This window comes from the organism of the source record quoted next, unplaced genomic scaffold (genome assembly GCF_019419815.1).
Source record: "Pyrus x bretschneideri cultivar Hongxiangsu unplaced genomic scaffold, Pyrus_bretschneideri_v1 Contig3, whole genome shotgun sequence".
In the NCBI taxonomy this organism is placed as follows: domain Eukaryota; kingdom Viridiplantae; phylum Streptophyta; class Magnoliopsida; order Rosales; family Rosaceae; genus Pyrus; species Pyrus x bretschneideri.
The window spans coordinates 4,555,635-4,582,299 of NW_025999612.1; the positions used below are offsets into that span (position 1 = coordinate 4,555,635).

Here is a 26,665-nt window from a genome sequence, read left to right on the forward strand (position 1 = left end):
AGAGGTCGAGTTCAGGTGCCTGCTCTTAACATTTCCTTCCGAGAATATGCTCTATTATATTCGGCGGCCCCTCCGCTGGTGGTGGTGCTTGGGTGCCGTTTCATGCACGTGCCACTAATCACGTGGAAGGCCACTGCATTTGCTTTGCAGTTTGCAACTATGCATGTTTGTCTGCGTCTAATTTTGTGGGACAAAAGCTCATCGACCCTACCAACCATATGCATCACAAAAATGGTCCCACGAAATCTTGTCGCTTGAAAAAAATTCCATCATTATGGTAAAGGTGAAGAATACAGCCACCTCATTAGGAAGCGTGGGGAACTAAGTTACGATTAGGTCATGTTAAGAGTTTGATTCATTTTGATATAATATTAGTACGGTTTAGTAGAGAATGGCCAAGTTGATCTTAGTTTCTGATTTTGTTTCTTGTTGGTTTGAGAAGCCTCCAGATTTAATTTAGGACGCCTTCTTCGAAAATTATATGTTCTTATAATGCTTCAATAAAACCTCCATCGTTTCACTTCAAAGATAAAAAATAATAGTACGATTTAGTAGAGCTACCAGAAGTTTAACTAGAACTATATGTACGAATCAAAACTTCAAAAAATTGACTAACAAGTCACTATATGTGTTTAGCATGGCATCTTATAATTTTATTTCTCTAAAAAAAAAAAAAAACCCACCCCTACTCCTTAGAAAATAAGAGAAATTTTTGTGTGTACCTTCAGGTAGTGTTATACTCTTATTTGTCAACAACAATATTAATGTGTCCCAATTATATTAATGAAAAGAACAGTTGTAACATGAGATTAATAACATCACTCAATAAAATAGTGTGTGTGGGATCGAATTAAGCATTTAAGAAAGATGGAAATCAAAGCAATATGAAAAGGGTGACAACTATATTACATAAATAAGGAAAGAAATGGAAGAAAGTGGAGGAGCACTTGAAATTTAAATTTTGAGAGAAAGATGAGACTGAGAGACCAGCAGCGTACGGAGCCAAAGTGGAAAGTGGAAAGCAAGGCTCACGTAAAAAGTAAAGAGGGAGAAGATGAGAGAGTGGGGTTTTGTCTGCCTCCACCATCATCCTTTTTCCATCACTTTTGATTCTCCCTCTAATGCTTCTATTGATGGGTTAGGGCGTGCCACGTTCCTTCCATTTTTGCTACTTTTTCTATCACGCACTTTACATAGACGCTTTTTTTAGTCTCTCACACACTCCTGTTTAATCACATATTCGTTTTTGTTCGATTATTCAATTCAACAGTTAGAAATCAAAAAAGGTGTGTGTGAGAAGCTAGAAAAGGCGTGTGAATCTATCTCCACCTGAAGTTTTGTGTTCAAGTGGTTAACAGGTTTATTGCTGCACCTGAAGTCTCGTGTTCAAAACCGCCTTGTTTCAGTATTGTTTAAAACCCCCAAAGCAAAAGATGTTTCAGTCAAAGAATCAATGTTTGTACTAATAAACTGATTAATATTGACAGGATGACAATAATTACAATCAACAACGTGCTTATGAGTTTTGATCAAGTCAAAAGAATATGGGAATCTTATTACCTTTAACTTACAATCTCAACCAGTGTTACAGCTGCAAACACCAGAAAAAGAACGCCTCCGACGTACGCAATGGCCTGCAGAAGGAAGTAGAAAACGACTGTCATCCATTCGTCTGCTGTGTGCTTACACATAATTCATCCATGAAAGAAATTACTTAAAGTACAAGTCATATTGAAGAGCAATACGATGATTTTTCCATTTGGACACAATGGAAAATGTATCGTTAGCAGTGGCGTTTGATTGGGAAGGATAAGAAAATTCCTTTTTAACCCATGTAGGCTGACTGCTAGCGATTCAACCTGGGAAGGCATAAACTGATATGGTGAATGAATGTGCTAGTCCAACAAAACAACCTTTTTGAAAAAGCATGCAGAGAAGGGTGCTGTTGACTCATTTTCGGTTGCCACAGAATTTTGATGCTTATATTCTATGTCTACAGATTGTGACTAAAAGGAATTCCACTGGCTGTATTCCACATTGTTCAAACCGATTCAATGCACTATTTATTTTCTACTAAATAGGAGAATAGCGGAAGTCAAAAAAACCGAGACAAGAAGTTTTGAAAGTACTTTGTAATCTAGATAGGTTGGGGATAATTTTGGACCAATTCAGGACATGTTTAATCATATTTGCTACCTTTACGTGAAGTTTCATGTCTTACGATAGTTTGAAATATTTGATAAGTTGTCGACACCAAATGACAGAATCATGTCATTTCCATTGAACAAGAAAGGTTGGAAACATAATTGCATGACGGTTCTGCTTAACGTAATCAACTTCAGAGGATGCACATTGGCTAATGAGTAAAAAGGTGAAAAGTTCGGTGTTACCTTCTCTGATAAGAATGTGCCCAGTAAAGAACCCCCCAAAACAGCAAGCTGCACCCAAAAAAAGAAAAGAGGAAATGGAACAATAGGCTTAGGTCCACAAATAAGTAACAAAGATGAGTCAAAGGAGAAAGTGAAAAGTTAATCTAAATGACAAGGGACAAGATTGATGTCAATTGATTTGCTGTAAATTGCACATAGTTGATTAACTACGACATCAAAGAGCACCTCCAAAACGGCCAATATCTTCTTGTCCATAATAAAAATTAGCAGTAAAAGAAACATTACCAAAGTTGCAACACCGTGACCAGCTAGCGCTCCCCCGATGACTCCAAGGGGTGAAGAGGCTGCAGCAAGTGCTGCATATGAAGCAAACCATTGTCTTATTAATGTAAATTATCAAAGGGAGACTGTATGTACAAAATAGTGGGACCTATGTTCCCTGGCTCCATACAAACTTAGACGTAAATGTATTATATAATCTATGATCCAGACTTTCTCACCATCTTAAAATAGCATTTTATAGCAGTGTGATAAGCCGTTAAACTTAAACATACCAGAAACAAAATTGGAACTAAATAAGCAAGAGCACATCGCACGTCAGATGAATTCACTTCCATATTCCTATAAGGACATGAAGTTTGACACATTAATTAACTTATCTTCTACTTGACTATTACACGTTGCATGTTGCAAGGAATTAATTCATTTTGTGTTTTGGTAAATGACAATATCGTCTTTCAAATTCAACAGAAATTGGGTAACAAATCGACATATTAGCCAATCTCAGCGCAAAATGCTAGCATCATTGTTGGCCATATAAGATTAACTTGTACTCTCTTCAGGCAGAAAGAAAGGAAGTGTGGTCATCCATTAGCGGTATAACCGACTCCACAATCTGAAATATAAAAAGTAATGTGTGATGTTAAAATGAATTTCACTTCCTGCTTTTCTTATTTTCTGTATTTTCATTTTTGGGTATGAAAATTCAACATTTTCTTGGCTGTTACTTGACTTTTACATTTTTCAATGAGTTAGTTTTTGTTCTTTCATAAATTGAGAATAGAACAAATTTCCTTCAAATTAATTGAAGGTTGAACTATACACATTAGCCATTCTCAAATGCCAACTCCATCAGAATAAGCAATTTAATTTTAACATCTTGTTACTCTTCCTAGGCTAAAAGAAAAGGAAATCAAAGAGTGATCTTTCGTTAGGGGACGAAATATCTCAGAACTTTGAAGCATATACGATCCAACTCACCGATTGTGGAGAAAAATGATTTGTCTCCCCATTCAGCAACAAAAACTAGAAGGAAGGTGCTAGCGGCGGTGCTAGCAGCAGCTAGTATTCCAGAACCATTTCCTGAAAACTCTGAAACAGCTAGCTCTGCCTAATTCAAGAATGCATACATGACAACAAGATTAACTATTACAAAGAAAAATGTAGCTTCAAAAGGAAACAAAGACGGAATAAAAAAGAAAAGAAAAACAGTCTAGATAAGTCCATTATTTACCTCCCTCTGTTCATCTTCTGCTTTCGTACCATCACTTGAGGTGGCATCACGCAAAGTTGAAACTCCAAAGTAAACCTGAAATTACGTATGTTTAATAGTTATGGAGCAGATTTCAAGATTTGGTGGTCATGCCAGCACAAAAAGGAAAAAGGGATGCTTATAAGCAAGCATCGTAGTTCTATTGTTCTCGTTAAGAATCAAAGCATTAAATTACCAAGAGCAAAACTGCAGCAATATCATCAATGGGTAGATCAGTCTCGCCAAATCTGTACTCAAAAGACCAAATCAGAGTGATACAGAACAAATGACAGTATAATTAAGAGATACAAATTGTATAGACATATCCAAGTGATGTATACTAGTAGGCAGAGGACCTAAGAATTATATGAATACCGAGAAATCGGACCAAAAGCATCATTTTACGTGTAGCATTTGGCAATTACCTACCACAAGTTAATTTAACCAAGTTTCTCATCTTCTCAGCTTCTCTTTATTACCAGAAAAGATTTATTACTGCTGTGACCCAGATAATATACCCCGTGAAACCATTTAAGCTATGTTTGGTACCACACCACTCAATAGCATAATTTTATAAAGAACAATTAACAGATACAATGATCAAGACCTACTGAAATGAAAATCTCAAATACCTGAATGGTAGGATTTCATCGACATAGTGAAAAGTTCGTCCAAGAACAACAGATATGATGGTCATTGCCCTGTAAGTAAACAATTCTACGATTTAAGGATGTACTGCAACTACAAAACAATAGTTCTGGATAATATAGATCACTTGTATAAGGAATGTGTGTGTGTGTGTGTGTTATTCGTAACTACCATACTGAAAGAAAATATTTTTGTCTCAAAACACAATTACTTGGTTAATAAGATTTGAAATGCTATGTATTGCTATTAGCTTTAAAAAGCATCAGTTTGCCATGTGGATTTCATGCTTAACCTAAAAGTTACAGCTTGACCTATGCTCACACATTATTGGAAATGTTCACACAACGCTTTTCCAATAATCTAGTAAACAGAAGTTGATCATGCAAAAGAACATTTGTATCACACCATTCACAAACAGAATAACATACGCAAGTGCGCCAAAGGTCCCAATAAAAACAACCGGAGCTGAATTCCTAGCTGCTAAAAGTGCCTGCAGAAAACAGAAAAATTCAAACTTATGCATGATCAAAGCATTCTATCTTTACGTAACACTAAAAAAACTTATATGCACATGTTAATTATAAAGAAAAATAGATAAGATTAGAGAAAGAACAAATCAACTGTGAGAGTTCCTGTGGAATTAGGTTCATCCCCAAGGCAATGCTTGTGTTAGGGACTTCTAAGTCCTAAGAGATTGAGGCCAAATTAGTAAGGAATGGATTACAAAATGTTATAAGGAGGGATTAGAAATGTACCACTTGCAAATTACAAAGACATGCGAGAGGGTTTTGCAAATGACCTGCATGGAAGGAGTCATTCACAAATAGTTCTTTCATGTCTTTGTAATGCTCATATGGGTGAATTTATAATTCCTCCTATTTAATGTTTTTTACTTGGCCTAAATTCCTTGGGACTTGGAAGTCCCTCACCCAAACATACCCAAAGTCATTAGCATCTCTCTCTTCTAACTATACCTTTTTCGTTAGACTTGGACAATATTTGATAAGTCAGTTGATAAGACAATTGGGAAATAAATAAGGAAGATGAAAATCTCTCTAATGCGTAGAAAAATGTTCATATGGAGTCTACAAAAATAGATCAATCGCCATATGCACAAGTTTACCCTGTCCACTAAGATCTTGACATTGAAGTACTACTGGAGTATGAAATGTTTAGCTCTTACCGCAATAAAGAAGGTCTTATCCCCTAGTTCTGAGAAAAAGATCAGCAAAAATGCCTGCAACAGAAGGAAAACGCACTCTTATATTTACTTGTCATCAGAGATGCATGTTAATAAATGGTTATCCTAATTTTGGTAAAAAAGAAAGAAAGAAGGAAGATGTGTACACTAGAAATTATCCCAAATAGAAAGCTCAAGGGCACTAAAATATAATGAAGTCATCAAAGCCTAACAGAAGATTGTTCTCTCTAATTTATGACGATGTGCTGACTACAATTCAGGCTTCACTTACAAAAACAAAAATGCCAGGTTACATAAGTTAGAGGGAGATTTTCCTAACTGAAGCAAAACCTGTGCTAAGATCGCCAAGGTTCCCCAGAAAAGGAATTGAGGGCAACCCACTTGCAAGATCAGAAACAGCAAAAGCAGGTTCAGAGCCTTGAAGTGCAAGAAATCCACACAGCATGATAGCCTTCCAAAAATGAGAGAATCGATTATAAGAAATGTGCATCTCTCTGTCCATGTGACTATCCGCTTTTGAGTTTTCCTTTGCAAGGACTGTATCTAAAGCCACGTAATCATCCACAACATGAAATTGTTCTGTGGTCACCCGACATTTCTTGCGATTAAGGTACTGTAACTCCTGCATCAAAATCGGTAGTTTCATTTAATATTTGCATATCTTCTGCAACATCTACTACAAAATTATGCTCAGAGAACAAAAAGATACACTTTTGTTTCTTTCAAGGTTATAAATGAGAAATGGCATGAAGATTCATTACAAGGCCATCTGGATTTTCAGAAGTTTGTAAAAGACGTCCAATCCATTCCTCGGAGGTGTCTGCCGCATTCCACTTTCTTGAAGACCTGAAACACAAGAATCCTGCTTTCATTTTACAATTCAGTTCCATTTTTCACCTACATTTTTAAAAAAGCAACTTTTGTTTGCATTCTTATTGATGAAAATATATGCAATGCCAGTGGCATTTATTAATTAGAACTTAGAACCAAACATATAACTTGTACCGCAAACAACACAGTGGCACGGCTAGTCGTCTACCATATCAGCAATTAAGCCAAAAAAATTCTTGCAACAACATTTTCCATATGAATTTCATCAGTTTCGCATTTCCATTTTTTTTTCCAGCCCGTTTGAGTAAGAAAAGGAAAAATTATTGGATTTCTCCACACGAAAATTCAAGAACAAGGCAAAATTTTCCAACAAAAAGAGAAACCAACCCATAATTTCTATTCATAATTCGAAAAACTTTTCGAAAAAAATGAGATGGGAGTTGATGTACTGGAGTCACCTGGTGGAAACGAGAGTTGGGTTTGGGAGAGAAAGCTTGGAAATGAGCTTCTTCGAGCGCAATTTGAAGGAAAGCAAGTAGCAGGATGAACATAACAATGGCGGCTTGGGGGGCTTTAGAAATGGCGAAGGCGGCGAGTGCACCCCCAAAAAGCTGTCTGAGAGAGTTATGCTCCGCATTCTGGAACTGCCTCTCTCTCTCTCTCTCTCTCTCTCTCTCTCTCTCCTCTCTTTCTCTCCCTAAAAGTGAAAGCTTTTTGGTGTTTGGGGTTGCAAGTGTTTGACAGTTTGAAACTCAAGTGGGAAAGATAAGCAATGGGAGGAGAGGGTGGATGATGAAGCGCCAAGACATCCTTACCGTTTTATCTGCTTTATTGAAATTGCATTTACCCCCGCTATTTTCTCGAAATTATGTTGTGAAACCCGCATACTTTTTTTTTTTTTTTTTAATACTTTTCTTACACATTTAAAGGTCGTTTGATAATTATTTTGTTTTTACGTTTTGTGTTAGTGATATGCATGAAATATGTGAGGTCAAGGTTCTTTATTTCTTCCCCTTTCTCCCATCAATCTTCTTCATCCTCCCTTTCCCATAAACTTGTTATATAGGAATCGAACTTGAGCATATCCTCTGAGAAGATAGAGAAAGTCTTTAGGCTTCCCCTCAGGAAATATATAGTCATGCGACCTTCCTTGAAGATGATCAACATAGCCCACCTTATAGAAGTCGACTTGAGCTTAGGCAAGAGCGCTTTCATGACCTGTCTTCTCGCTCTTCAACTACTCATTCGTCTTAATAAAGTCTTCATTGACGATGCGCATCTCATCATAGTCTTTATTCAAGAACTCAATGACCAGCAGCACGCCCTTCAACTCCTCATCCTAGATGCAAATTCATTGGCAATCTTTTGAAGAGGATCGATCTCGTTGGAAACCCTATCAAGTCACAAAGTCTTAGCGGTTAATATGCTATGATATGTTGTCAATATGACGTTCATATGTCACCGATGACGTTGTTGATATGGCCTTGATATTTTGCCAAAGCATATTTTTGAAATTTTAATTGATTTTTTTATGCAAAACAATGACACATGGATAGTATAAAGAATTTTTTACGTGAATAATACTAGAGAAAATAGATTTTCGTTAAAAAAAGCTAGTACAGATTTGTGTTTAGGAGAATTGGTTTTTTTTTTTTTTTTTTTTTTTTAACAATAATATTAACGATGTGTTTCAAATCCATTTTTGGTAAAAATTGAACCGAAAAAATATCGCCCTATTAGTAACGGACAGGGAAATGGATAGTTCAGATTAGTGATTTAGCAACAGTGCTATTCAAGCCAAATTCCCAATAGAGAAAAGCAAGCACCGCCTCTCCAACTCAGCGAATCTCTCTCCCTCTCTCTCAAGTCTGAACCAGTGGAAGCTCCTGCAATTCGACAATGAACAGGTACGCTTTGATCATCAAAACGACGGCATTCCTATCATTATGTGCCCTAGCCTCCATCCGGTCCCGAATTTGCCACAATTTCACGCCTTTTTCCATTCGTTTTTGCTGATATGCGATTAGGCTCTGCAAATTAAGGTTCAAATATGTTGGGATTTAGTCTAATTGTGATTGTTTTCTCATAACACAGCTTGATTATCAGAAGAAATCTTGCTGAAAGTATCAAAAGATTGAAGCTTTCTCAAAGGACTTTGTGTACTGACGCAGCTGCACAAGTTTCCAGCTCCAATGGTGCCCAACCCGGCAATGTAAATCTCTTGAACTTCAGCCATTACATGTTATTCATATTTTGCTACATGGGTTTTCTTTTTCTGACCATATATCGGACCCGAAATAAGTGTTTTTTTTACAGCTCAGTATATTTTGTATTTACCCAGTAAAGTGGATTAACTTGCAAGAATAGTAATGTTTCCCCATTGTTGGGTTTGATGATTCCTTTTAAAATCCACAGGGTCGTGTGGAGCAGCCGAATTTTTCGAATAAAAGCAATCCGTATGACATTGCTATTGTTGGAGGAGGGATGGTTGGCATGGCTCTTGCTTGTTCCTTGGGTAGGTAGTGTTTTTTGTTTGTTTTAGATTTTGTTAATAACTTCATTGTTGTAGATGATTATGTACTTTCTTGTGTTAGAGACTCAGGGAATAAGTTGTTTAACTAAATCAAGTTGCAATTACGGTTGATATCATGTCGCCGGTTCTTTTTAGTTCCTTCACCCGGCATATTCCCGCTTTGTTACCAGTCGAAGGCCAGTTGAACAGTTATCGAGTTTTTCATTCGTATTGACTTACTTAACATGTATGATTCATCTAGTGTGGATTCTTAGATTTACAGCAGATAGACTGACAACTTTTACATGAGTGACTTTTTGAATGGGTTTGGTGGAGCACCCGAAATGTGTGCTTAAAGACGTGACTTCACTCGGTTAATATTACTTTGGTTTGGTTCAGGTCAAAAGAGATTAGAAGAAAGTTTGTGAATTGTTTTGTGATGTTGTGCTTTTTGTTGCTCAAGCTAAATAGTCTAATAATAAATTCATCTTTAGTAGGAGAATTATTTCGTGATGTAGCACATTTCTTCACTGATACACTAAAAATTTCAATCTATCGTCTTATTCTTGTGCTGCTTTAGCAAAAATGCCGTTGACAAAGCAATTGAAAGTTGCCATCATTGATAGCAATCCCGCAGTATCAAATGGGCTTAGCATCGAGAAGGAAGACCCCCCTGATCCAAGGGTCAGTACAGTAACACCTGCGACCATATCTCTCTTCAAAGGTATTGAACTCGACATATTTGTTGTTATTTGTATGTGCCAGCATCAATTTCTCACGTTCTCCACTAGCAATCATGTTAAGTGAGCTCAAATAAGATGAGATGTACCTTGTATTCCCCATTTGTAGGAACGATTGACTTGCTTACTTATTTTTATTTTAACCAGCTTTCTTGGGTAGTCAGAAACAAATATTAAACTTGTTATGGAATTTCAATAACACTTGTACTTTACAGATATTGGCGCTTGGAAATATGTGGAACAGAATAGACATGCATATTTTGATCAAATGCAGGTGACTGACTTTTCCAAATTTCATAGCAGTTTAGTAGTTACCATTCTGTTTGTGTTCCCATGTTGACTTACTGTATTTTTCAGATTTGATTCAAATTAATAAACCTTTCACTGCTGAAAAATCATGATCTCAACCACTAGTATACATATCTAATTGTTCAGTTTTCCCTCGTTAGTTTGCTTTTATACCTTTTACACATCTTTATTGTAGTTGATCATGAGAAACAAATTGATAGATGGTTTCAGACCAGACTTGTTTGTTTTAGTCCCATTGCAAACTCTACTGTCTGATCATTGACAAGGAATAATGGGCAACAGAATCTGATAGATGAGAGATTGTGCGAATGAGTGCATTTCGTTGAAATAAAACAACTTGACCAATGTTTAGGGGTTTAGGATGGGACCACAGTAATTACTCATGGCTAGTGCGTTAGTTAATAATCATTATGTAAATAATTTCTCTCACAGTGAATTTGGTCTTGTCAACTGAAAGGGAGATAGCCCAGTTTGAGAGAATTGTGCTTCACTATTGAAAGGTTTGGTAATTTGAAAGATATGCTGTATACTTTGATTAATTTTATACAAGGCTCATTATTATGTTCAAGCTTGACTGAGTTGATGTTTTTAAATAAAATTTTGTTCTGAACTTCTCTTTTTGTTTTTACATCAATAGTTTGACTCCTAATGGCCTTTTATAGTGAATTTATATTTTCTCCCAACTCTGTTCTGTTGCGTCCTACTCTCACTGTGGTTTCGTCTTAAAATGAATTACAGTGCTCTTTAAATATTTCCATCTAGCTGACGCGATATGATGGATGATTGGTGGGGGTTGAATTTAGTGAAAGACTTATCTATTCTTCTATGATCTCTTGTAGGTTTGGGACTATACTGGCTTAGGATATACAAGGTACGATGCAAGAGATGTACATAAAGATTCTCTGGGGTAAGAAGTAGATGATTTTTTTTTCTTTTTGCAATTCATTTATTAGCATTACTAGGAGGATCTGATGCCGATTTCGACTTATGATCAGGTGTGTAGTGGAGAATAAAGTACTGCACAGTTCTCTATTGTCATGTATGCAGGTATCTAGCAAAGCTGAATGGTTAATTTTTTATTTTATTTTATTACAAACGAAACCTGTAATCACTCGTGTAATTTCTTGGTTCATATTGTTCTTGTTTTGTCTCTTTATTTTTGGTGGCTGAGTTGTGTGTTCTCATATTTATTATTATCTATCCGTTTTCCTTGAAGATATCATTTCCTGACATTTTTTTTCTTGATAAAAAGTTTCTCTAAACCACCGTCCATTCTTCTCTTAATTCTCTGTCGTGTTTTTGAGAAATGACATATGTGTTGTTTTCATTTGTTGCATGCAAGTCTTAATATTTTCTATTTGCTAATAAGGTTAAACTTTAACAGAATACAGATTTCCAGAAGACTATCTACCCTTCCAGATTGTCCACAATGACTTTACAGCCAAGAAACTTATCCATGGGGGTGGGAAGCACGTCATCTGGATTGAATGAGCAGGGGAACTTAGCGAAGCTTGATCTAATTGATGGCAACAGTCTATATGCAAAATTGGTGGTAATTTTCGGTTGCATTTGAAGAATTCTATTTCCCCTTTAAATGATAATAAGATCACAGAAACAGCTAAAGTCATAATGGCAAAGTTTCAGAAAATACTGTAATTCGTAAATTATGGATTGGCATCAAGTCACATAGTCTTACTGCAGGTTGGAGCTGATGGGTCCAAGTCACGTGTTAGAGAGTTGGCAGGATTTAAGACAACTGGATGGAGTTACTCGCAGAATGCAATCATTTGTACTGTCGAACATAGTGTGGAAAACCGATGTGCATGGCAACGCTTTCTACCTGCTGGGCCAATTGCACTTTTGCCAATAGGTGATAATTTCAGCAATATTGTTTGGACTATGAAACCGAAAGAAGCAACTGACCGTAAATTAAAGGCTGAGGATGAATTTGTGAAAGATGTCAATTATGCTCTGGATTATGGATTTGGTCCACATCCTAATTCAAGCACCTCGGGAGGTGGAGGCATATTTTCTTGGTTTAAAACAAACACGAATTCATCTGCCAATGATTGCTTCAAAGTTCCACCGAAAGTGTTGAAGTTGGCGTCTGAAAGAATGGTGTTTCCATTGTCTTTGATGCATGCCAACAACTACGCGTCAAAGCGTGTGGTTCTCATCGGCGATGCAGCACATACCGTTCACCCTTTGGCTGGACAAGGGGTTAATTTGGGTTTTGGAGACGCGTTTGCTCTTTCAAGAATCATTTCGGAGGGAATTGCAGTGGGAGCAGATGTTGCCGAGGTAGGTGAATTTTCTTTAGTCTTTTATTCAAAATTCATTGCTTGAATCGACTCATTTGACGACGAATCTCTAAACTTACGCAGGTATCGTTGTTGAAGAAATACGAAGCAGAGCGGAAATCAGCAAATGTCACAATGATGGCAATCCTGGACGGGTTCCAGAAGGCTTACTCCGTTGATTTCGGTCCTTTAAATGTTTTACGGGCAGCTGCATTCAGTGGAGCACAGTACTTTCCACCCCTTAAGAGGAGTATTATTTCATACGCATCAGGGGATCAAAGATTGCCAATTTTCTCTTAGAGACAGATGTAAATATTGTGAGACGTTTTCATTTTTTCCGTCAGTCTTGTAAAAGAATAAATGTTCTTGTCAGCAATCTTATGCCTCGGGGATTCTTGAGCCATTTTCTTTTCAAGTAAAACTTACAACTCGTATTCCCAGTTGTGCAATTTCAGAAACTCAAATTCAAAAGCACGAGCGCCATAAACTAATCTGTCACGCTCGTACAGATTTACGTCAATGCAAAGCCGGAAGAACACGACGCCCTTTAAAACGCGGGACCATCGAAGCATAACTGGTCTTGTTTTCATGAGCGGATCAACACCAGCAAAGTTGATGTTTCCCTTGTGACTAATTAAGTTGTAAACACTCTCTTAATCATCCAAATTATAGCATCCACAATTCAGAAAAAAAAAACATAAAAGTTGGAAAAACATCCTCGCATCACACTTTGTACATATACACACACTCACTTATTCCAAACTCCAAAAAATGGCTACAATGCTCCATCCTTTTTCTGCAATCCATGCGATCTGCAATTTTTTGAAAACATTATACTATGTTTGGGTGAAGAAATTTAAGATTACTAAGAAATTTAAAAATGACGGAAATTGAAATGACGAGATTTTATTTTCTAGAATTTGTAAATTTTCTTGTTTGGTTAACTTAAAAGAACAATGAAATTGAATACGGAATTTGTTATTTTTAAACTCTCAATCATAGAAATTGAGAAATGACACCTATTTACATGGAATTTGAACTTGGGATTTAGAGGTCCCAAATTCCAAGTTTTTTTTCCATGCGGAAATTCTAAATTTCTATGCTTATGAATCCAAACAAGAGAATTGATGCCTGTCAATTTACAAATTCTGACTTTTAACAAAATTCCATGTTTATTTCCCTCATCCAAACATAGTGTTAGGGAACTAGGTAGTTAAAAGATTTGTACTTAAAACATAGATCCTACACGTTCAAGTAATTACAATGTATGCGAGAGTAAGTGCCCGTTGGTTCTACTCATACGCACTTTCGTTATAAGCATGCATGAATTTGTAAATGCAAGTAGTTCCTAAAGAAGCACTACAAATCGCACTAAAAAGTGATTTTAACCACTCCAAAAGCACAATATCCTTCAAATAAATCTAATTGAAAAATTAGTACGAGAACCATTTGGATTTGGAATTACTAACATAAAAAGGCATATAGCAAAATTTAGTGTCAGAAGAACCACAGGTTAACACATTCAGTTGAAGAGATCAAGAACTAGAATATTGTTACCTAGTTAGCAGCCGATGAGATAATACGCCCATTAAGTATAATCTTCGGAACATTAGCGATTTTGTGCCAATCCTCACCTTCTTCCGGTCTGCATCTTCTGGTTAGAGGACAGTTGTAAATCTCCAACTCTCTCAATGCCGTGAGGCGATGCATGCCCTTTGGAAAATCAGACAGATGGGAACAGTTTCTAATCTTTATTTGTTGGAGAAAAGTGAGGTTCTCGAACCACTCCGGGAGTAACTCGAGATAAGTACAATATCCCAAGTGCAACGTTTTCAGAGTGTTTGCAGACTCTTGAAGCCAATGCGGCAACTCCAACAAATTTGAACCTACAATCCACAATGATTGAAGACCTCGGATACCTTCTCCCGACCTCATCAGATCAAGAACACGACAATTATAGATAGCCAAATTCTCCAATGCAGTCATATTACATGACAGAGACTTCATATTTTGACAGTTCACTATAATCAACGTTCGAAGATTAGGCAGGGTTCGCACCCCTTCCCCGAAGGATACAAGATATTTGCACGCAGTGATGTATAAAGTTCGAAGAGAGGTGAGACGTCCAATTACTTCTGGCAAATGGCGCTGGTTTATGGTTAAACCTAAGTACCTGAGGCTAATCAGGTTTCCCATGTTTTCAGGTAACTCCTTGATTTTTCCACAGTTTATAAGCAGTAAGGTCTGCAAATGCTGCAGCTTGCAAATGGAATCAGGAAGCTTCTTTATCCGCTGATTATACGACAGGTCGAGGTATCTCAAGTGACTCAAGCTACCGATGGAACTAGGCAGTACCTTGAGGGTCAAGTTACTAAGATCTAGAACCCGGAGGCAGTTGAACATTGAGATGCATCTCTTCAAAAAAGATTGATTGTTGACACCAACTTCTGTAGGAAGATATTCACTATTCAAGTCTGGAATTAGAATGGTTCGCAATTTCTCAAAAGGGAGTAAGAATTTGGGGTCTTCTTCTTTATCCTTGGACAATTCCTTTTGAGATATTGACACATGCCGGATCATCGTGGAAGATTCACCAGGACGAAAATTTAGAGATGAGTATTCTAGCTGTGCTGTTGAGATTGCTAAATCATGAACTAGATCGTGTATTCTAAACCGTACAAAACGGACATTATCTTCCTCAATCTGGAAGAAATATCTAGAACATAATTTCCTAATGTAGTCCAGACCGATATCTTCAGGTTCTTGGTATCCTCTGGAGGATTGAACAAAGCCTTGAGCCATCCACAACGGGATCAATTCTGAACTTCGAAATATGTAGTCCTTGGGGAACAGTGAACAAAAGGCAAAACAAGGTTTCAAGTAAACTGGCAACGCATCGTAGCTTAACATGAGTGCAGGTAAAATGCCGTCGCTTCCTTGTTCCAATTTCCATATGTCACTATCTCTTACACGTGACCAATAACGTTCGTCCTTGTTCAAGCAGAGTAGGCCACCTAGGGTGTACAAGGCAAGGGGAACCCTCCACACTTCTTCACAATATCTTCCCCTATTTTCATCAAGTTCGGATGGTTTTGCTCTTCTCTTCTTGCAAATGCCACTTTTATGAATATGGTCATGCAATCTGAGAGGGGAAGAACTTTCAACAGATGCATGTGTGCATACCCCATAAGCAAAGCTACTGATTCATTGCGCGTTGTTACAATAACTTTACTCCCGCAAGCTGCAACATTTAACAACGATTTTAAATCAATCCATTTTTTGACTGTTATTCCCATTGGCCCCTTGTCCCAGACATCATCCAACACCAGCAAAAGTTTTTTACCAGTCAAAGCACGTCGCAACTTCATTTGCATCTGTTCAATACTTTCGTCACCACATTTTTGGCTGGTTGCCGCAGTAACAATTTCGCGAAGCAATCTTTTACTATCAAAATCGTCTGAGACGGAAACCCATATTCTTAACTCAAAGTTGGTCACTACCATGTTATCATTATACACCAATTTAGCAAGCGTAGTCTTTCCCAATCCTCCTAATCCATTAATTGAAATAACAGAAACATTCTCCTCATCACCTGGGCCAGTGTGAGTGTCCTTAAAAAGTTGGACGACAATCTCTTTTTTTTCGCTCTCTCTCCCTATAACATCTGGGGCGTGCACAAAAGAGTGGGTCTCCCTCTCCATGTGCATGCCATGCCAATCTGCAGATCGTTCGGCGAGATTGAATTGAGCTTTTGCAGCTGCAATCTCACCTAACCTTTCTCTAATATCCTTGACTCTATGGCCCATTTTGTAGCTTGACACGAATGAATTTCGATGTGAAAAGAAGTTGCGTACCTTTCCTTTGATGGTGTTACTCCCAGTCCCAAGGCTGAGCACCTGCATCCGCAACTTTTGAAACTCGAATTCATCGAGGACGTCGTCTATATCATAGCAAACGTCTTTCAGCTTTCCCAACCAATCAGTGAGAAGGTGATCCTTCCGCTGTTTTTCCTCCGCATCGAGAAGAACTTTTGCGATGGTTGATAGGGTTTCCCGAAGTTTGTTTAGCTCATATTTGACATCAAATGCCAAAAACAATTCTTGGTAAGCATGGGAAGCAAGCCTTTCCAACACTCTCTCTACAACGTTAAAGGAGAATGACTCCATTAGTTATTCAGGAGGAAACAAGAGAGATGTTTTGAAGGAGGTACACACATACAACACAAGCAAGCTCTTTCTTTGTTTTTTCTTTGTGTTTGCTGGTGAGCAAGCTGTAAGACTTGAAGTCACCGATTGCAATTTCAAGGAAACATACTGGGAACCCAGAAAACAAACGCTACAAACACGCCATACAAAATATAAAATGTAAAATCCAATTGACCAAAACACTTGTGTGATGCAGGAGAGGGCCCAACCGAGTGGGCGGTCATCTCTTCTTTTATGCAACTTGCATAATGCAAGTGTGATCAATGTGGTTCCATATGCCTTGCCGGGTCCTCTTCGTAGAGTAGTAATTCTTATCTTTGTACCAATGTTCTAAAAGAAACTAGGCGTTAGTCGAGCTGTGGGTTGAAGCCTAGCTCTTAGGCGGTTAGGTGAAAGTCTAGGCAGGCTAGACGGTTTTAAGTATATTTATTATATATTATATAAATTAACTTAAATCATAATATTTTGAATGTTTAGCAATTTAAATTAATTAATTTATAGGTATAAAATAATAAGTATGTTGAATATAATATATGGATGACTCACATGAATAGTTTGATACTATTCATCCAAAGAAAAATCAGATGGATTAAGAAAAATGGATGTGTTACTATTTATGCACAGTATTTCATTATTCATTTGAGGAAAGTTTCTGAAGTGAATTGTAATGCTATAGTAATCCTTTGCTTATAAAATAAGAGCATACGAAGAAAGGAAGTAGGGCTGGGTTCGGTTTAAATCAATTTGGTTTTTGCCAAAACCGAAATTGTATCGAAATTTCGGTTTAGTTCGGTACATTTTTTTTCAGTATGATTTTTTTCGATTTGGTTTCAGTCTGGTTCCGTTTTTTTCGTGATTTTTTTGTTTTTTTGTTTTTAAAAATCTGGATATTGGTGCTTATCTTTGTACTAAGGTTCTAAAAAAAACTAGATGCTAGTCGAGCTGTGAGTTGGAGCCTAGCGCTTAGGCGAAAGTCTAGGCGGGCTAGACGGTTTTAAGTATATGTATTATATATTATATAAATTAACTTAAATCATAACATTTTGAATTTTTGGTAATTTAAATTAATTAATTCGTAGGTATAAAATAATAAGTTTGTTGAATATAATATATGGATGGCTCACATGAATAGTTTGTTACTATTCATCCAAAGAAAAATCAAATGGATTAAGAAAAACGGATGTGTTACTATTCATGCGCAGTATTTTACTATTCATTTGAGGAAAGTTTGTAAAGTGAATAGAAATGCTATAGTGATCTTATAAAATAAGAGCATACGAAGAAAGGAAGTAGGGCTGGGTTTGGTTTTTCACCAAAATCGAAACCAAACCAAAATTTTGGTTTGGTCTGTTTCATTTTTTTTTAGTGTGGTTTTTTTCGATTTGGTTTTGGTCCGGTTCAGTTTTTTTCGTGATTTTTTTTTTTTTTTTTAATCTGGATATTGGTGCTTTTGCCTCAAATGAAGACAAACTGGGGTGACTCGCAATGATGGTTGCATAAAACAAATCATCAATATTTGCAATACGAACATAAACATTTGTAAATCCTAAAGTCCTTAATGTTGAATAATCCCTTAGACGGGGTAACAAGAATACAACAAATCTTCAACATGAGTTCTAACCAATCCCTCCATGAAAATATGCTCCCAACAAATCATCAAACAATAATCATAAAGAAATATCCTTAAAGAACCAAAACTTGAAAACATATTTGCAATACGAACTGACAACACAAACCCACAAATAACTAACAAGCCCACAACACAAAAATCGAAGAAATCTGCAATACGAACCAAAACAACAACCCATAAATTTACACCAAAATTTCAGCCTCCCTCTGTGGAATTTACCCTAAAAAAACCCGTAAATCGACAAAATAAATAAGATAGACTAAAGATCTCACCCTGGAGTGAGAAGATCGAGAAACGGAGAGAGAAGAATGGAGAAATTGGAGGCAGGGACATGGAGGGAGTCTGCGGGCAGGGGATAAGAGAGAAAAGAGGGGAATGAAAAATGGAATGAGAAAATTACAATCCCCTACAATTTTTTTATGTCTTTTACCCTAAACATTTGTGTCTTTTTGAAATTTGATTAAAGTGTCATTTTTACGCATTGGAAAGTAGACAACATTATTATTTTTTGGTTTCCTCTTCTTCTTTGGAAAGAGGAAAGCATTATAACTTTGGGTTTTTTTCCTTTTCCTATTCTTCTTCTTCTCTAATTACTCTGTAAATTCTCATCTTCTTTTTGTGTTCCGTTTCCTCTTCTTTTGTTTTGCTCTATAATTCTCCTTCTTCGATGGAGTGCAGAGATAAAGGTAGTTGCGATGGCGAGAGAGAGGAAGTCGTGGTGCAGAGAGAGGGAGTCGAAGCGGCTAGAGTGTTTTCAATTCTGGGTTTTATTTGAACTTTCTTCCCATAAACCCTTCACTCCTCCACCTAGACCACCTAGGCCATCTAAGAGAGCCTTGGTGGGTGACTAACAGGTATGCTTGCTATAGTCATCAAGTAACATGTAATAGTTGAAATCACTAAGTGAAATCCTTAAGGCAGGACCCCACAAATCACAATGAAGCAACTCTAACATTGTGTAGATACAGATCTAGTAGTATTGAAGGGAAGTTTGTGATTCTTAGTAAGAGAACAATCAACACAAAAGAAATCAACAACATACTTTTCTTGTAATGCTACTTTATTTCTAGACAATATCCTTTTAAAGATGGATGATGAAGGATGTCTCAATCTTTTGTGCCAAACTTTGACAGGAGCTTTGACACTTATTAAGGCTGAAGGAAATGAAGAGGGTGTACTGGATGCTTGAAATGGATATAAGCCATCTTTAATTGGTCCCTGCAAAAGCATCTTTCCTGAAATACGATCTTTGACAGTGATTCCATCAGGGTCAATAGTTAATGCACAATTATTGTCTTTTAGAAATTGATAAGCAGGCAATAAATTGTGTTTCATGTGAGGAACATGTAAGACATTGCTCAATTTAAAGGAACCATGAGAAGTATTCAAAGAGGAATGACCAACATGAGAAATGGACAAACCTTTACCATCACCAATGTAAACCTTGTCTTCACTAGTATATAAAGATGGTGCTAAGATATTTGCGATATCATTTGTGATATGAAAGGTGGCACCAGAGTTGATCAGCCAAAATAGATTAGACTTGGAAGAGTAGGGAGCACAGAAAGCATCCAATTTTGCTGGTGGTACTCTTCCAAAGATCTCATGGTTCATGCGATCAAAGCAATAAATTGCTTCATGACTAGTGGAGCCACAAATTTGACAAGGAACCTTATAATCTGTGTGAATTGAAGAGTTCTAATAATTGCCACGAGAGCCTTAATAATTGCCACGAGAATAGTTACCTCGATTATTGCCTTGATAGTTGTTATGATTGAAATTTCCTTGATTGTTCCCTCTGTTGGTGCTGTAGCCTCGATTATTACGATCTTGATTAGAATTGTGCCTGAATGAGTTTTGCAGTGGCTGATTTTGAATAACAAAGACTTGTGGAGGAGTATGGAGAAGAGGTGCCTAAAACTGCTTAGAGGAAGCCTGAAATGGCTCAATAGTGGTGGATGACATGGATTGTTTTATGCGAGCCATAGAGATCTCTTTTGTAAGAAGCAAGCCATGAAGTTTATCAAGAAAGGTAGATGAGAGACGAAGCATAATTGAGTCAATGAAGGACTCAAATTCATCAAGCAAATCATGAAGAGTTGCTGCAATTAAGTTGCAATCAGAGACAGCAGATCTAGCGGTTATGAGAGAGTCATAGATTTCTTTGATTTGTTATAGGTACTCAGAGATCGATTCAGAGCCTTTTTGAACTACTTGAAGACGAGATCGTAGTTGATGAATATGAGCATCCAATACACCACCAAATCGTTGCTCAAGTTTGATCCAGAGATTATGCGATGATGAAACACCAACAGTGAAGGGAATAATCTCCTCAGACAGTGTAGAGTTCAACAAAAAAAAGTAGGTTTTGATATTTTTCATACCATGATTCAAAGGTAGGGTTGAGAGAGCGATCATGCAAGAGCAGCGATGGACATGGTTCAATGTTGTCAATGAGGCCGATGAGCTTCAACTGACGTAGAATAGGTGCAAACAAGGCACACCATGGAAGGTAATTCGATTGTTTCAACTTGATCAGAACCATACTACCTATTTTGAATCGTCAGAGAGGTATAAGAATTTGATGCTGGAAAAATTCCAGAAATTCAAGAAAAATTAGGGTTTGGCAATGTCAGTTTGATTGGAGAAGATGACTCCGAGAGCAATGCCATGACTAACAGAAATTAAATCAATGCTCAAAATAGAAATTGTAGGTATGAATTCAAAGAAAATGAGAGAAAATCAATGAACATTCATCGATTTGAACAGCGGAAGAGGATCAATCGTCGTGAAGCAGAGTGACGTGATACCATATAGAAACTGTTATCTTAGTGAGTAAGAAAATTGAGTTTTTAGAGAGAGAGAGAGAAATTTAGGGAGAGATTGGATTATGAAAGATATGATTTCATTACTTGATAAGTGGGAGAGAACAAGGGAGAAGGGGAAAGAGAGAACTAGGGTTGGGGGTAGGAAGACAAATGAAGGAGGGGGAGGAAGAGGGAGAAATGAATTGGGCTCTTCATCGCATTTCTACCTATTTTTTCATATTTTATATTTCTATTTTTGCTAGAAATATATTAAATTAGTTATTTATTTTATTTTATATTTTAGTTAAACGATATATTTTATTAGATTAGATGCCACTGACAGGATTTGAACTTATGCCGTCATGCGAAGACTAACACCTTTCCAACATTGTAGTAAAGTGTCACTTGCATATTAAATTAGTTTAAATAGGGTTTTAAAGGTCTTTTGATAAATGGTTAAATATGTCATTAAAGTTTTTATTAACAGGTGGGTGGAGAAATAGGACATGTGTGTGGCTTGATCAACACTCAAAAAATAAAATAGCAAAATATGATTCGTGCGAAATTACATTACTATCGATGATTTTGCTTTGTAATATAATAACAAATTGTTTTTTCACCCTGTTTTGGTTGACAAAGAAAGTTTTGTTAATATATAGTTTAGATATGAAAAGATGCTTGAAATGCAACCCTAAAAGTTATTTTTTCACCGGTAAAGATTTGTCACAAGGACGGTAGGTGCAATAAACTACCATATTAGGACACACGCAATGTAATTACTAGCAAGTGAGATCACGTCAAAATCATTGTTGACAAGTGAGGCCACATCACTCGCTTACCAAGAGTTAAGTAAGGTGGGGCTACCACATATCTAGCCAAATAAGGTTGTGCCGCCACAAACAGGACTAGGAAGAGTAAATCCACTATGAAGATCAGTTATAGGAGGCGGATCCTACCCACCAAGAATAAGAGAACCAACTCAAAGTCATATATCTAGGGCTTGAGAGGGGTAGATCTCTATTTTTGGGCAGAGGCTCCATCAAAGACATGAAAAATGGTTGCCCACAAAACGGTGGGGGAGAAGAGGTGTTGGGCAACACCAATAAAATGAAGAAAAAGGGGAAAAGGGGAAGGGGCGCCGAGGCATCGGTCAAGGGGAAATGAAGGGGGATGGGAGTAGGGGTTCTATGGACTAGGAAGGGGTGGTTAAGAGGAGGGCGATAGATGATGCCACTGTACCCTCAAGCCGGAGTAAGGGGCCAACAAGTATGGTGTTGGGCCACGGTTTTAAGAGATACATAGTTAATTTGAGGGTGATCTTTGTTGAATGTCATTAAGCAGGAAAAGCATTTGATATAGTGGTCGTAGCCGACAAGCAGTTACCATCTTGTGTATTTGTTGTACACACTTACACGCTTATTTTTCCACCCACTTTATATGCAGAAGAATGAAGTCTCACATCGAATATAAAACAAAATAATATATATTTCATACATGGGAGGTTCGTTAATATTACTGAGACTTAGCGATAAAATTCTACACCTACTAATAATGGACGTTGGCGATCAGTCATATTGAGCCAAAACATTTGAGTTTTCCATGATGTAATCAAGTAATGATAAGTAATTTAGTATTGTATCAATCACAAGTAGTCGGGTGACGCATTCTCAAGTCCACTCAAGAAGTCATCAAGTTGCCTCTAAAGCTTTTCATATTTTTTTAGGATTCATAACCTGCTTTCACCAAAGTGATGTTCATAACCTGCTTTTCAACAAAGTGATGTGAAAGACGTAATGAGACATATTAATAAGTATATCTTCCGGTTATATGCTAGAATCTCTTATAAAAAGTATCACTGTTTTAACTTTTAAGTTCATCCCTTCTCTCAAAATGGCAAAATTTGTGTGTTTGTTTAGTACATGATCTGCTATTTCCACGTTGTGATCGTAATTATTTGTAATCATCCCCTAATCACGATGAAGTACTAATTAAATCGCCTCTGTTCTTGAACTTCTTTTGTGTAGTTGTATATGTTCATAAAACAATGGTGCATTTCCATATGAGGCTTGGAGTTGGATAGTCTTAAAATTCATGCACTGGATCAAAATGCAGCTTATTTGTCAAAAAGAAGTATATGTAAGCAAAATGATTGAAATTACAAAAGTGACTGTTTAAGCATATCACTTATTGATGGACTACAAGCGCATTCTTAGCAAAGTCTAATTAAGCACTCCATGAAGCGGAACATATTTGAACACCATTCTCAGTAATTCCCCACATACCAAAACTCATAAGACTAAATATATATTTATTAACAACCACAAATTTACCAACACTCATAGAACTTGATATCCACCTTGAGCCTGAAGTAGACTTCACCTTCAAATGAATCCGTGTGTATGGTTGCAACTCCCCGGTGCATGAAAAAGTCCCCGGTGCCACCCACGACGGATATGTCCCTATATTTAATCAAAATGGGGTCGGCTCCGATGAAATTTATTGTGCCTTGGTAGTCTGTGCTGTTTAGATAAAATGAGAAGCCCAGCCAAGCAGTGAATGTGTTCTTTGTATCATACATGTACATCCCTTGTGCTCTGCCCACAGGCTTGGAGTGCAGATTGTTGTCGAGGGTAATGGGGTCATCGAAAACCGCTATGTTCCCGAAATGAAAATTCGGTGCCAAGATGGTTAGGTTGGATCCTTGAGGGGCTGCCACAATCGCAGATGTAGCATTGGCAGCATTTTTTCCGTTGTAGATAATGTCATGGAGGAATAGCACCAAGTGCTTGCACGGTTTGTACTTGTCTTTGTGTTTTGGGAAGGCTGAAGATATAGCCAGGAACATGAAGAAGAATATTAGAACTGAGGAACTTCTTGCTTCCATTGTGGGATATGCAAAGAAGACCAGATGCAAAGAGAGAAACAAAAAGGAGAGGAATACTTCAAGCTCAGTAAAATGAGCTTTTGTTATTGCTCTACTTGTGAGTTTGCAATCTGTCTGTCTTTTTATAAGCACTTGGAAGCTTCAAAACCTAAAAAGCTAAAATTAAAGGGAATTGTTATTGGCACTTCAAATTTCTTATTCTATACTCCAAATTTTCTATATTTAGAAAGAAAAATACATTTGTAAGAAGTGTAAAATGAGATTTTTGGAATGCCAATATCACGTTTCAAATTAAATTAATTATATATATTGTTGTTTACTGTATGAATGGAGATGAGGATTCCAAGCTTCTGTTAATAGACTTTTCCTCTTACTGTCGTTTTGCTTGCCACCCACTACCAGTACTATAACCTTATAATATAATATAATGTACATCACCAAGAAAATGACCCAAGTGTTTTTATATGTAGTGATTAAAGTCCCTAGTAATATTACTTCTAGTACTAGGTAGAGAATACACGAATGGTTATCTTTTTTTCTTCTTCATGGTAATGCTAGATAGATCAAATTTGCAAATCAAATGATGTGTCACCAATAAGAAATAAGTACGTTAATCAACAATTAAATAATAATTCAATCATCAGCTTTCATATCATTTGGTTTACAAAATGAATAATGCTAGGAAGATCCAATTTTAAACCAAATTTGCAAACTAAAATGATGTGGTTGTTGATGATTGGATTATTATTTAATCTTTGATTAATTTGCAAACCAAATTTACATTATTTGGTTTGTAAATTTAGTTTAAAATTTTGATCTTTCTAGCATTATCCTTACAAAATTTTATCTACAAATTTAACCTTCATAACATTACTTTTTTTTTTTTTTTTTTTTTTTTAAGAGGAGTTTTCTGAAAGACGGTTCGTCTTGTGCGATTGACATTTTTGAGATAAACCAAGCATTAAGCAGTTCAAAAAATTTTCCAAAAGTTGTAGGCTTAACAGCCAAATACATGAACAATTCCTATTACCCTTTCATTGGTGCGTTGTGCTTTGGTATCATTACTTCTTCTGGTTGGTGACTACTCATTGATGCTAATCAAATAATATATCATACTAACTAGTTTTATCGATTGCCTTTCATCATTTAAATATTTTCTAAGCAAAAGTTAGCCACTTATGATTTTTGCTCAAGTTGTACAGTGAAGAGCACGACAAGAACGAGATCAATCAAAATTTCAGGCCAGGCTGCTAAATATAATAACAAAAAGAAAAAGCTTTAATAAGAGTTGGCCTCAAATTCCGGTGGCCTTGTAAAGTGTAAAGTTACTCGATCTTTAAGAATGATGACAAATTCAAAAATAAAAGTAAGGTTAAAAAATGGGGAAAAATGGACCAGGAAAAACGAGCAAAAAGATATACGAGGTTGAGATGTCACAAATGTTAAACAAGCAAATTAAGTAGAAGAGTAATGTTTTATTTCCGAAGACAGATTCATAAAATGTAAAATTCCCAAAGTTTAGAGTGATATTCTTAAGAATTGGATTCCATCCCGATTCACTTTGTGGGGATCTTAAGAATTTCCATATCTTAGTCATTTATTATGTATGTCAAAAATTATTTGACTTTTTTAATTTAAAATTAAACGTAAATAGTATCTGACGAAAAGTGACTACATGATGTATGATGAACGATTACAATGTGAGAATCCCTAAGATCATCCCAAAGTGGATCCGGAAATGATACTTTTTCATATTCTTAGCCTTTGGGTGAAAACAATTATATGTGCACAAGACTAGTTGCAGCAGGAGAAAAGTATTAAGACTGATTGGGGTCCATATATATTCTCAATTTTGTGCACCATTTTGCGTTCCATTCTGGTGGGAGATTAGTGGAGGTAGGTGTCGATTTGGCTTTTAATGTTGGTCCAAATGAAAAGTGACATAAAATGGTAGGTGAGTTCTGGTAAGTCCAAGCTCGAGTAGTCCATGTCTGCCTCATAAAATTCAAAGAAGATACTAAGCATCTTTTCATTGGAAATCTAGATTTCTATCATTAATCAAGAAAAATCTAATCATTATGTTTTTATTTGAAAGAAAATACCACATTTTATTATTGTATGGTTGTTTGCTTTTTAAATGTGTCGTAAGTGATATGTGGATTGAGATTGGGAGATGATATCTCGATCAGGACTCATATATCGACCTTGTGAAATTTTATGTCCTAGCTAATTATATTGGGGCCAAAACGCTAGAAAAAAAATCTAACTAATTACTGCAAATGGTTTTCGGCCTAACATTAGCTTTTGCATAATTTCCGAATATTAAATGTCATTTTATTCACACAACCTTTACTTTAAATATACCACACATCATAAGGTTTTGTCTGGTATTGCATTTTTTTTCATCAAAAGCTAATTTACATTAAAGTTAAGTAATAAAAAAAAAGTTTAGTAAAAAAAATATCCTACTTATTTTAAAGGCAATGACTTCTCTTTAACCAAAAAAAAAAAAAAAAAAAATGACTTCTTGACAACAATTTTCATAAAAAAAAAAAAAAGAAAAAGAAAAAAGAGTTGAGTCTTTAATGAATATTTTCAATTTTTGTAATATCCTCATTAGTTTGTTTTTTTTAAAATGACATTATTTATCCTTTTACACACATATCATCCATTGTCA

The 26,665-nt window shown here is 36.4% G+C and overlaps 4 protein-coding genes across 6 annotated transcripts; 1 reads left to right on the forward strand and 3 right to left on the reverse strand.

Annotated features, from left to right (window-relative positions):
* Positions 1 to 1,436: 1,436 nt before the first annotated feature.
* LOC103927299 (GDT1-like protein 1, chloroplastic) lies at positions 1,437 to 7,378 on the reverse strand. Its single transcript, XM_009336204.2, has 12 exons — positions 7,060 to 7,378; positions 6,532 to 6,616; positions 6,090 to 6,392; positions 5,753 to 5,806; positions 4,998 to 5,059; positions 4,554 to 4,622; positions 4,118 to 4,169; positions 3,904 to 3,978; positions 3,651 to 3,780; positions 2,676 to 2,746; positions 2,391 to 2,438; positions 1,437 to 1,634 (listed from the first exon to the last, which is right to left on the reverse strand). Exons 1-12 carry the CDS (start codon positions 7,236 to 7,238, stop codon positions 1,563 to 1,565), a joined length of 1,200 nt encoding a protein of 399 aa, XP_009334479.2. The 5' UTR covers positions 7,239 to 7,378; the 3' UTR covers positions 1,437 to 1,562.
* A 969-nt stretch (positions 7,379 to 8,347) lies between these two features.
* LOC103927298 (ubiquinone biosynthesis monooxygenase COQ6, mitochondrial) lies at positions 8,348 to 12,896 on the forward strand. Of its 2 annotated transcripts, none has more exons than XM_009336202.3 (10): positions 8,348 to 8,508; positions 8,696 to 8,813; positions 9,017 to 9,116; positions 9,694 to 9,837; positions 10,069 to 10,127; positions 11,002 to 11,069; positions 11,158 to 11,209; positions 11,547 to 11,714; positions 11,864 to 12,463; positions 12,547 to 12,896. In XM_009336202.3, exons 1-10 carry the CDS (start codon positions 8,501 to 8,503, stop codon positions 12,760 to 12,762), a joined length of 1,533 nt encoding a protein of 510 aa, XP_009334477.2. In that variant the 5' UTR covers positions 8,348 to 8,500; the 3' UTR covers positions 12,763 to 12,896. The 2 variants fall into 2 exon arrangements, with proteins under 2 accessions (XP_009334477.2, XP_048445305.1); XM_048589348.1 differs by having other exon boundaries at positions 11,002 to 11,033.
* Positions 12,897 to 13,093: 197 nt separating this feature from the next.
* Positions 13,094 to 17,024, reverse strand: LOC103927297 (putative disease resistance protein RGA3). 2 transcript variants are annotated; one of them, XM_048589349.1, is made up of 2 exons: positions 14,020 to 17,024; positions 13,094 to 13,274 (listed from the first exon to the last, which is right to left on the reverse strand). In XM_048589349.1, the coding sequence occupies exon 1, from the start codon at positions 16,626 to 16,628 to the stop codon at positions 15,477 to 15,479; it is 1,152 nt and encodes a 383-aa protein (XP_048445306.1). In that variant the 5' UTR covers positions 16,629 to 17,024; the 3' UTR covers positions 13,094 to 13,274; positions 14,020 to 15,476. The 2 variants fall into 2 exon arrangements, with proteins under 2 accessions (XP_048445306.1, XP_009334476.2); XM_009336201.3 differs by having other exon boundaries at positions 14,020 to 17,023.
* Positions 17,025 to 23,220: 6,196 nt separating this feature from the next.
* Positions 23,221 to 24,098, reverse strand: LOC103927296 (disease resistance response protein 206-like). The gene has a single exon (XM_009336199.3). The coding sequence runs from the start codon at positions 23,986 to 23,988 to the stop codon at positions 23,431 to 23,433; it is 558 nt and encodes a 185-aa protein (XP_009334474.2). The 5' UTR covers positions 23,989 to 24,098; the 3' UTR covers positions 23,221 to 23,430.
* Positions 24,099 to 26,665: the final 2,567 nt, after the last annotated feature.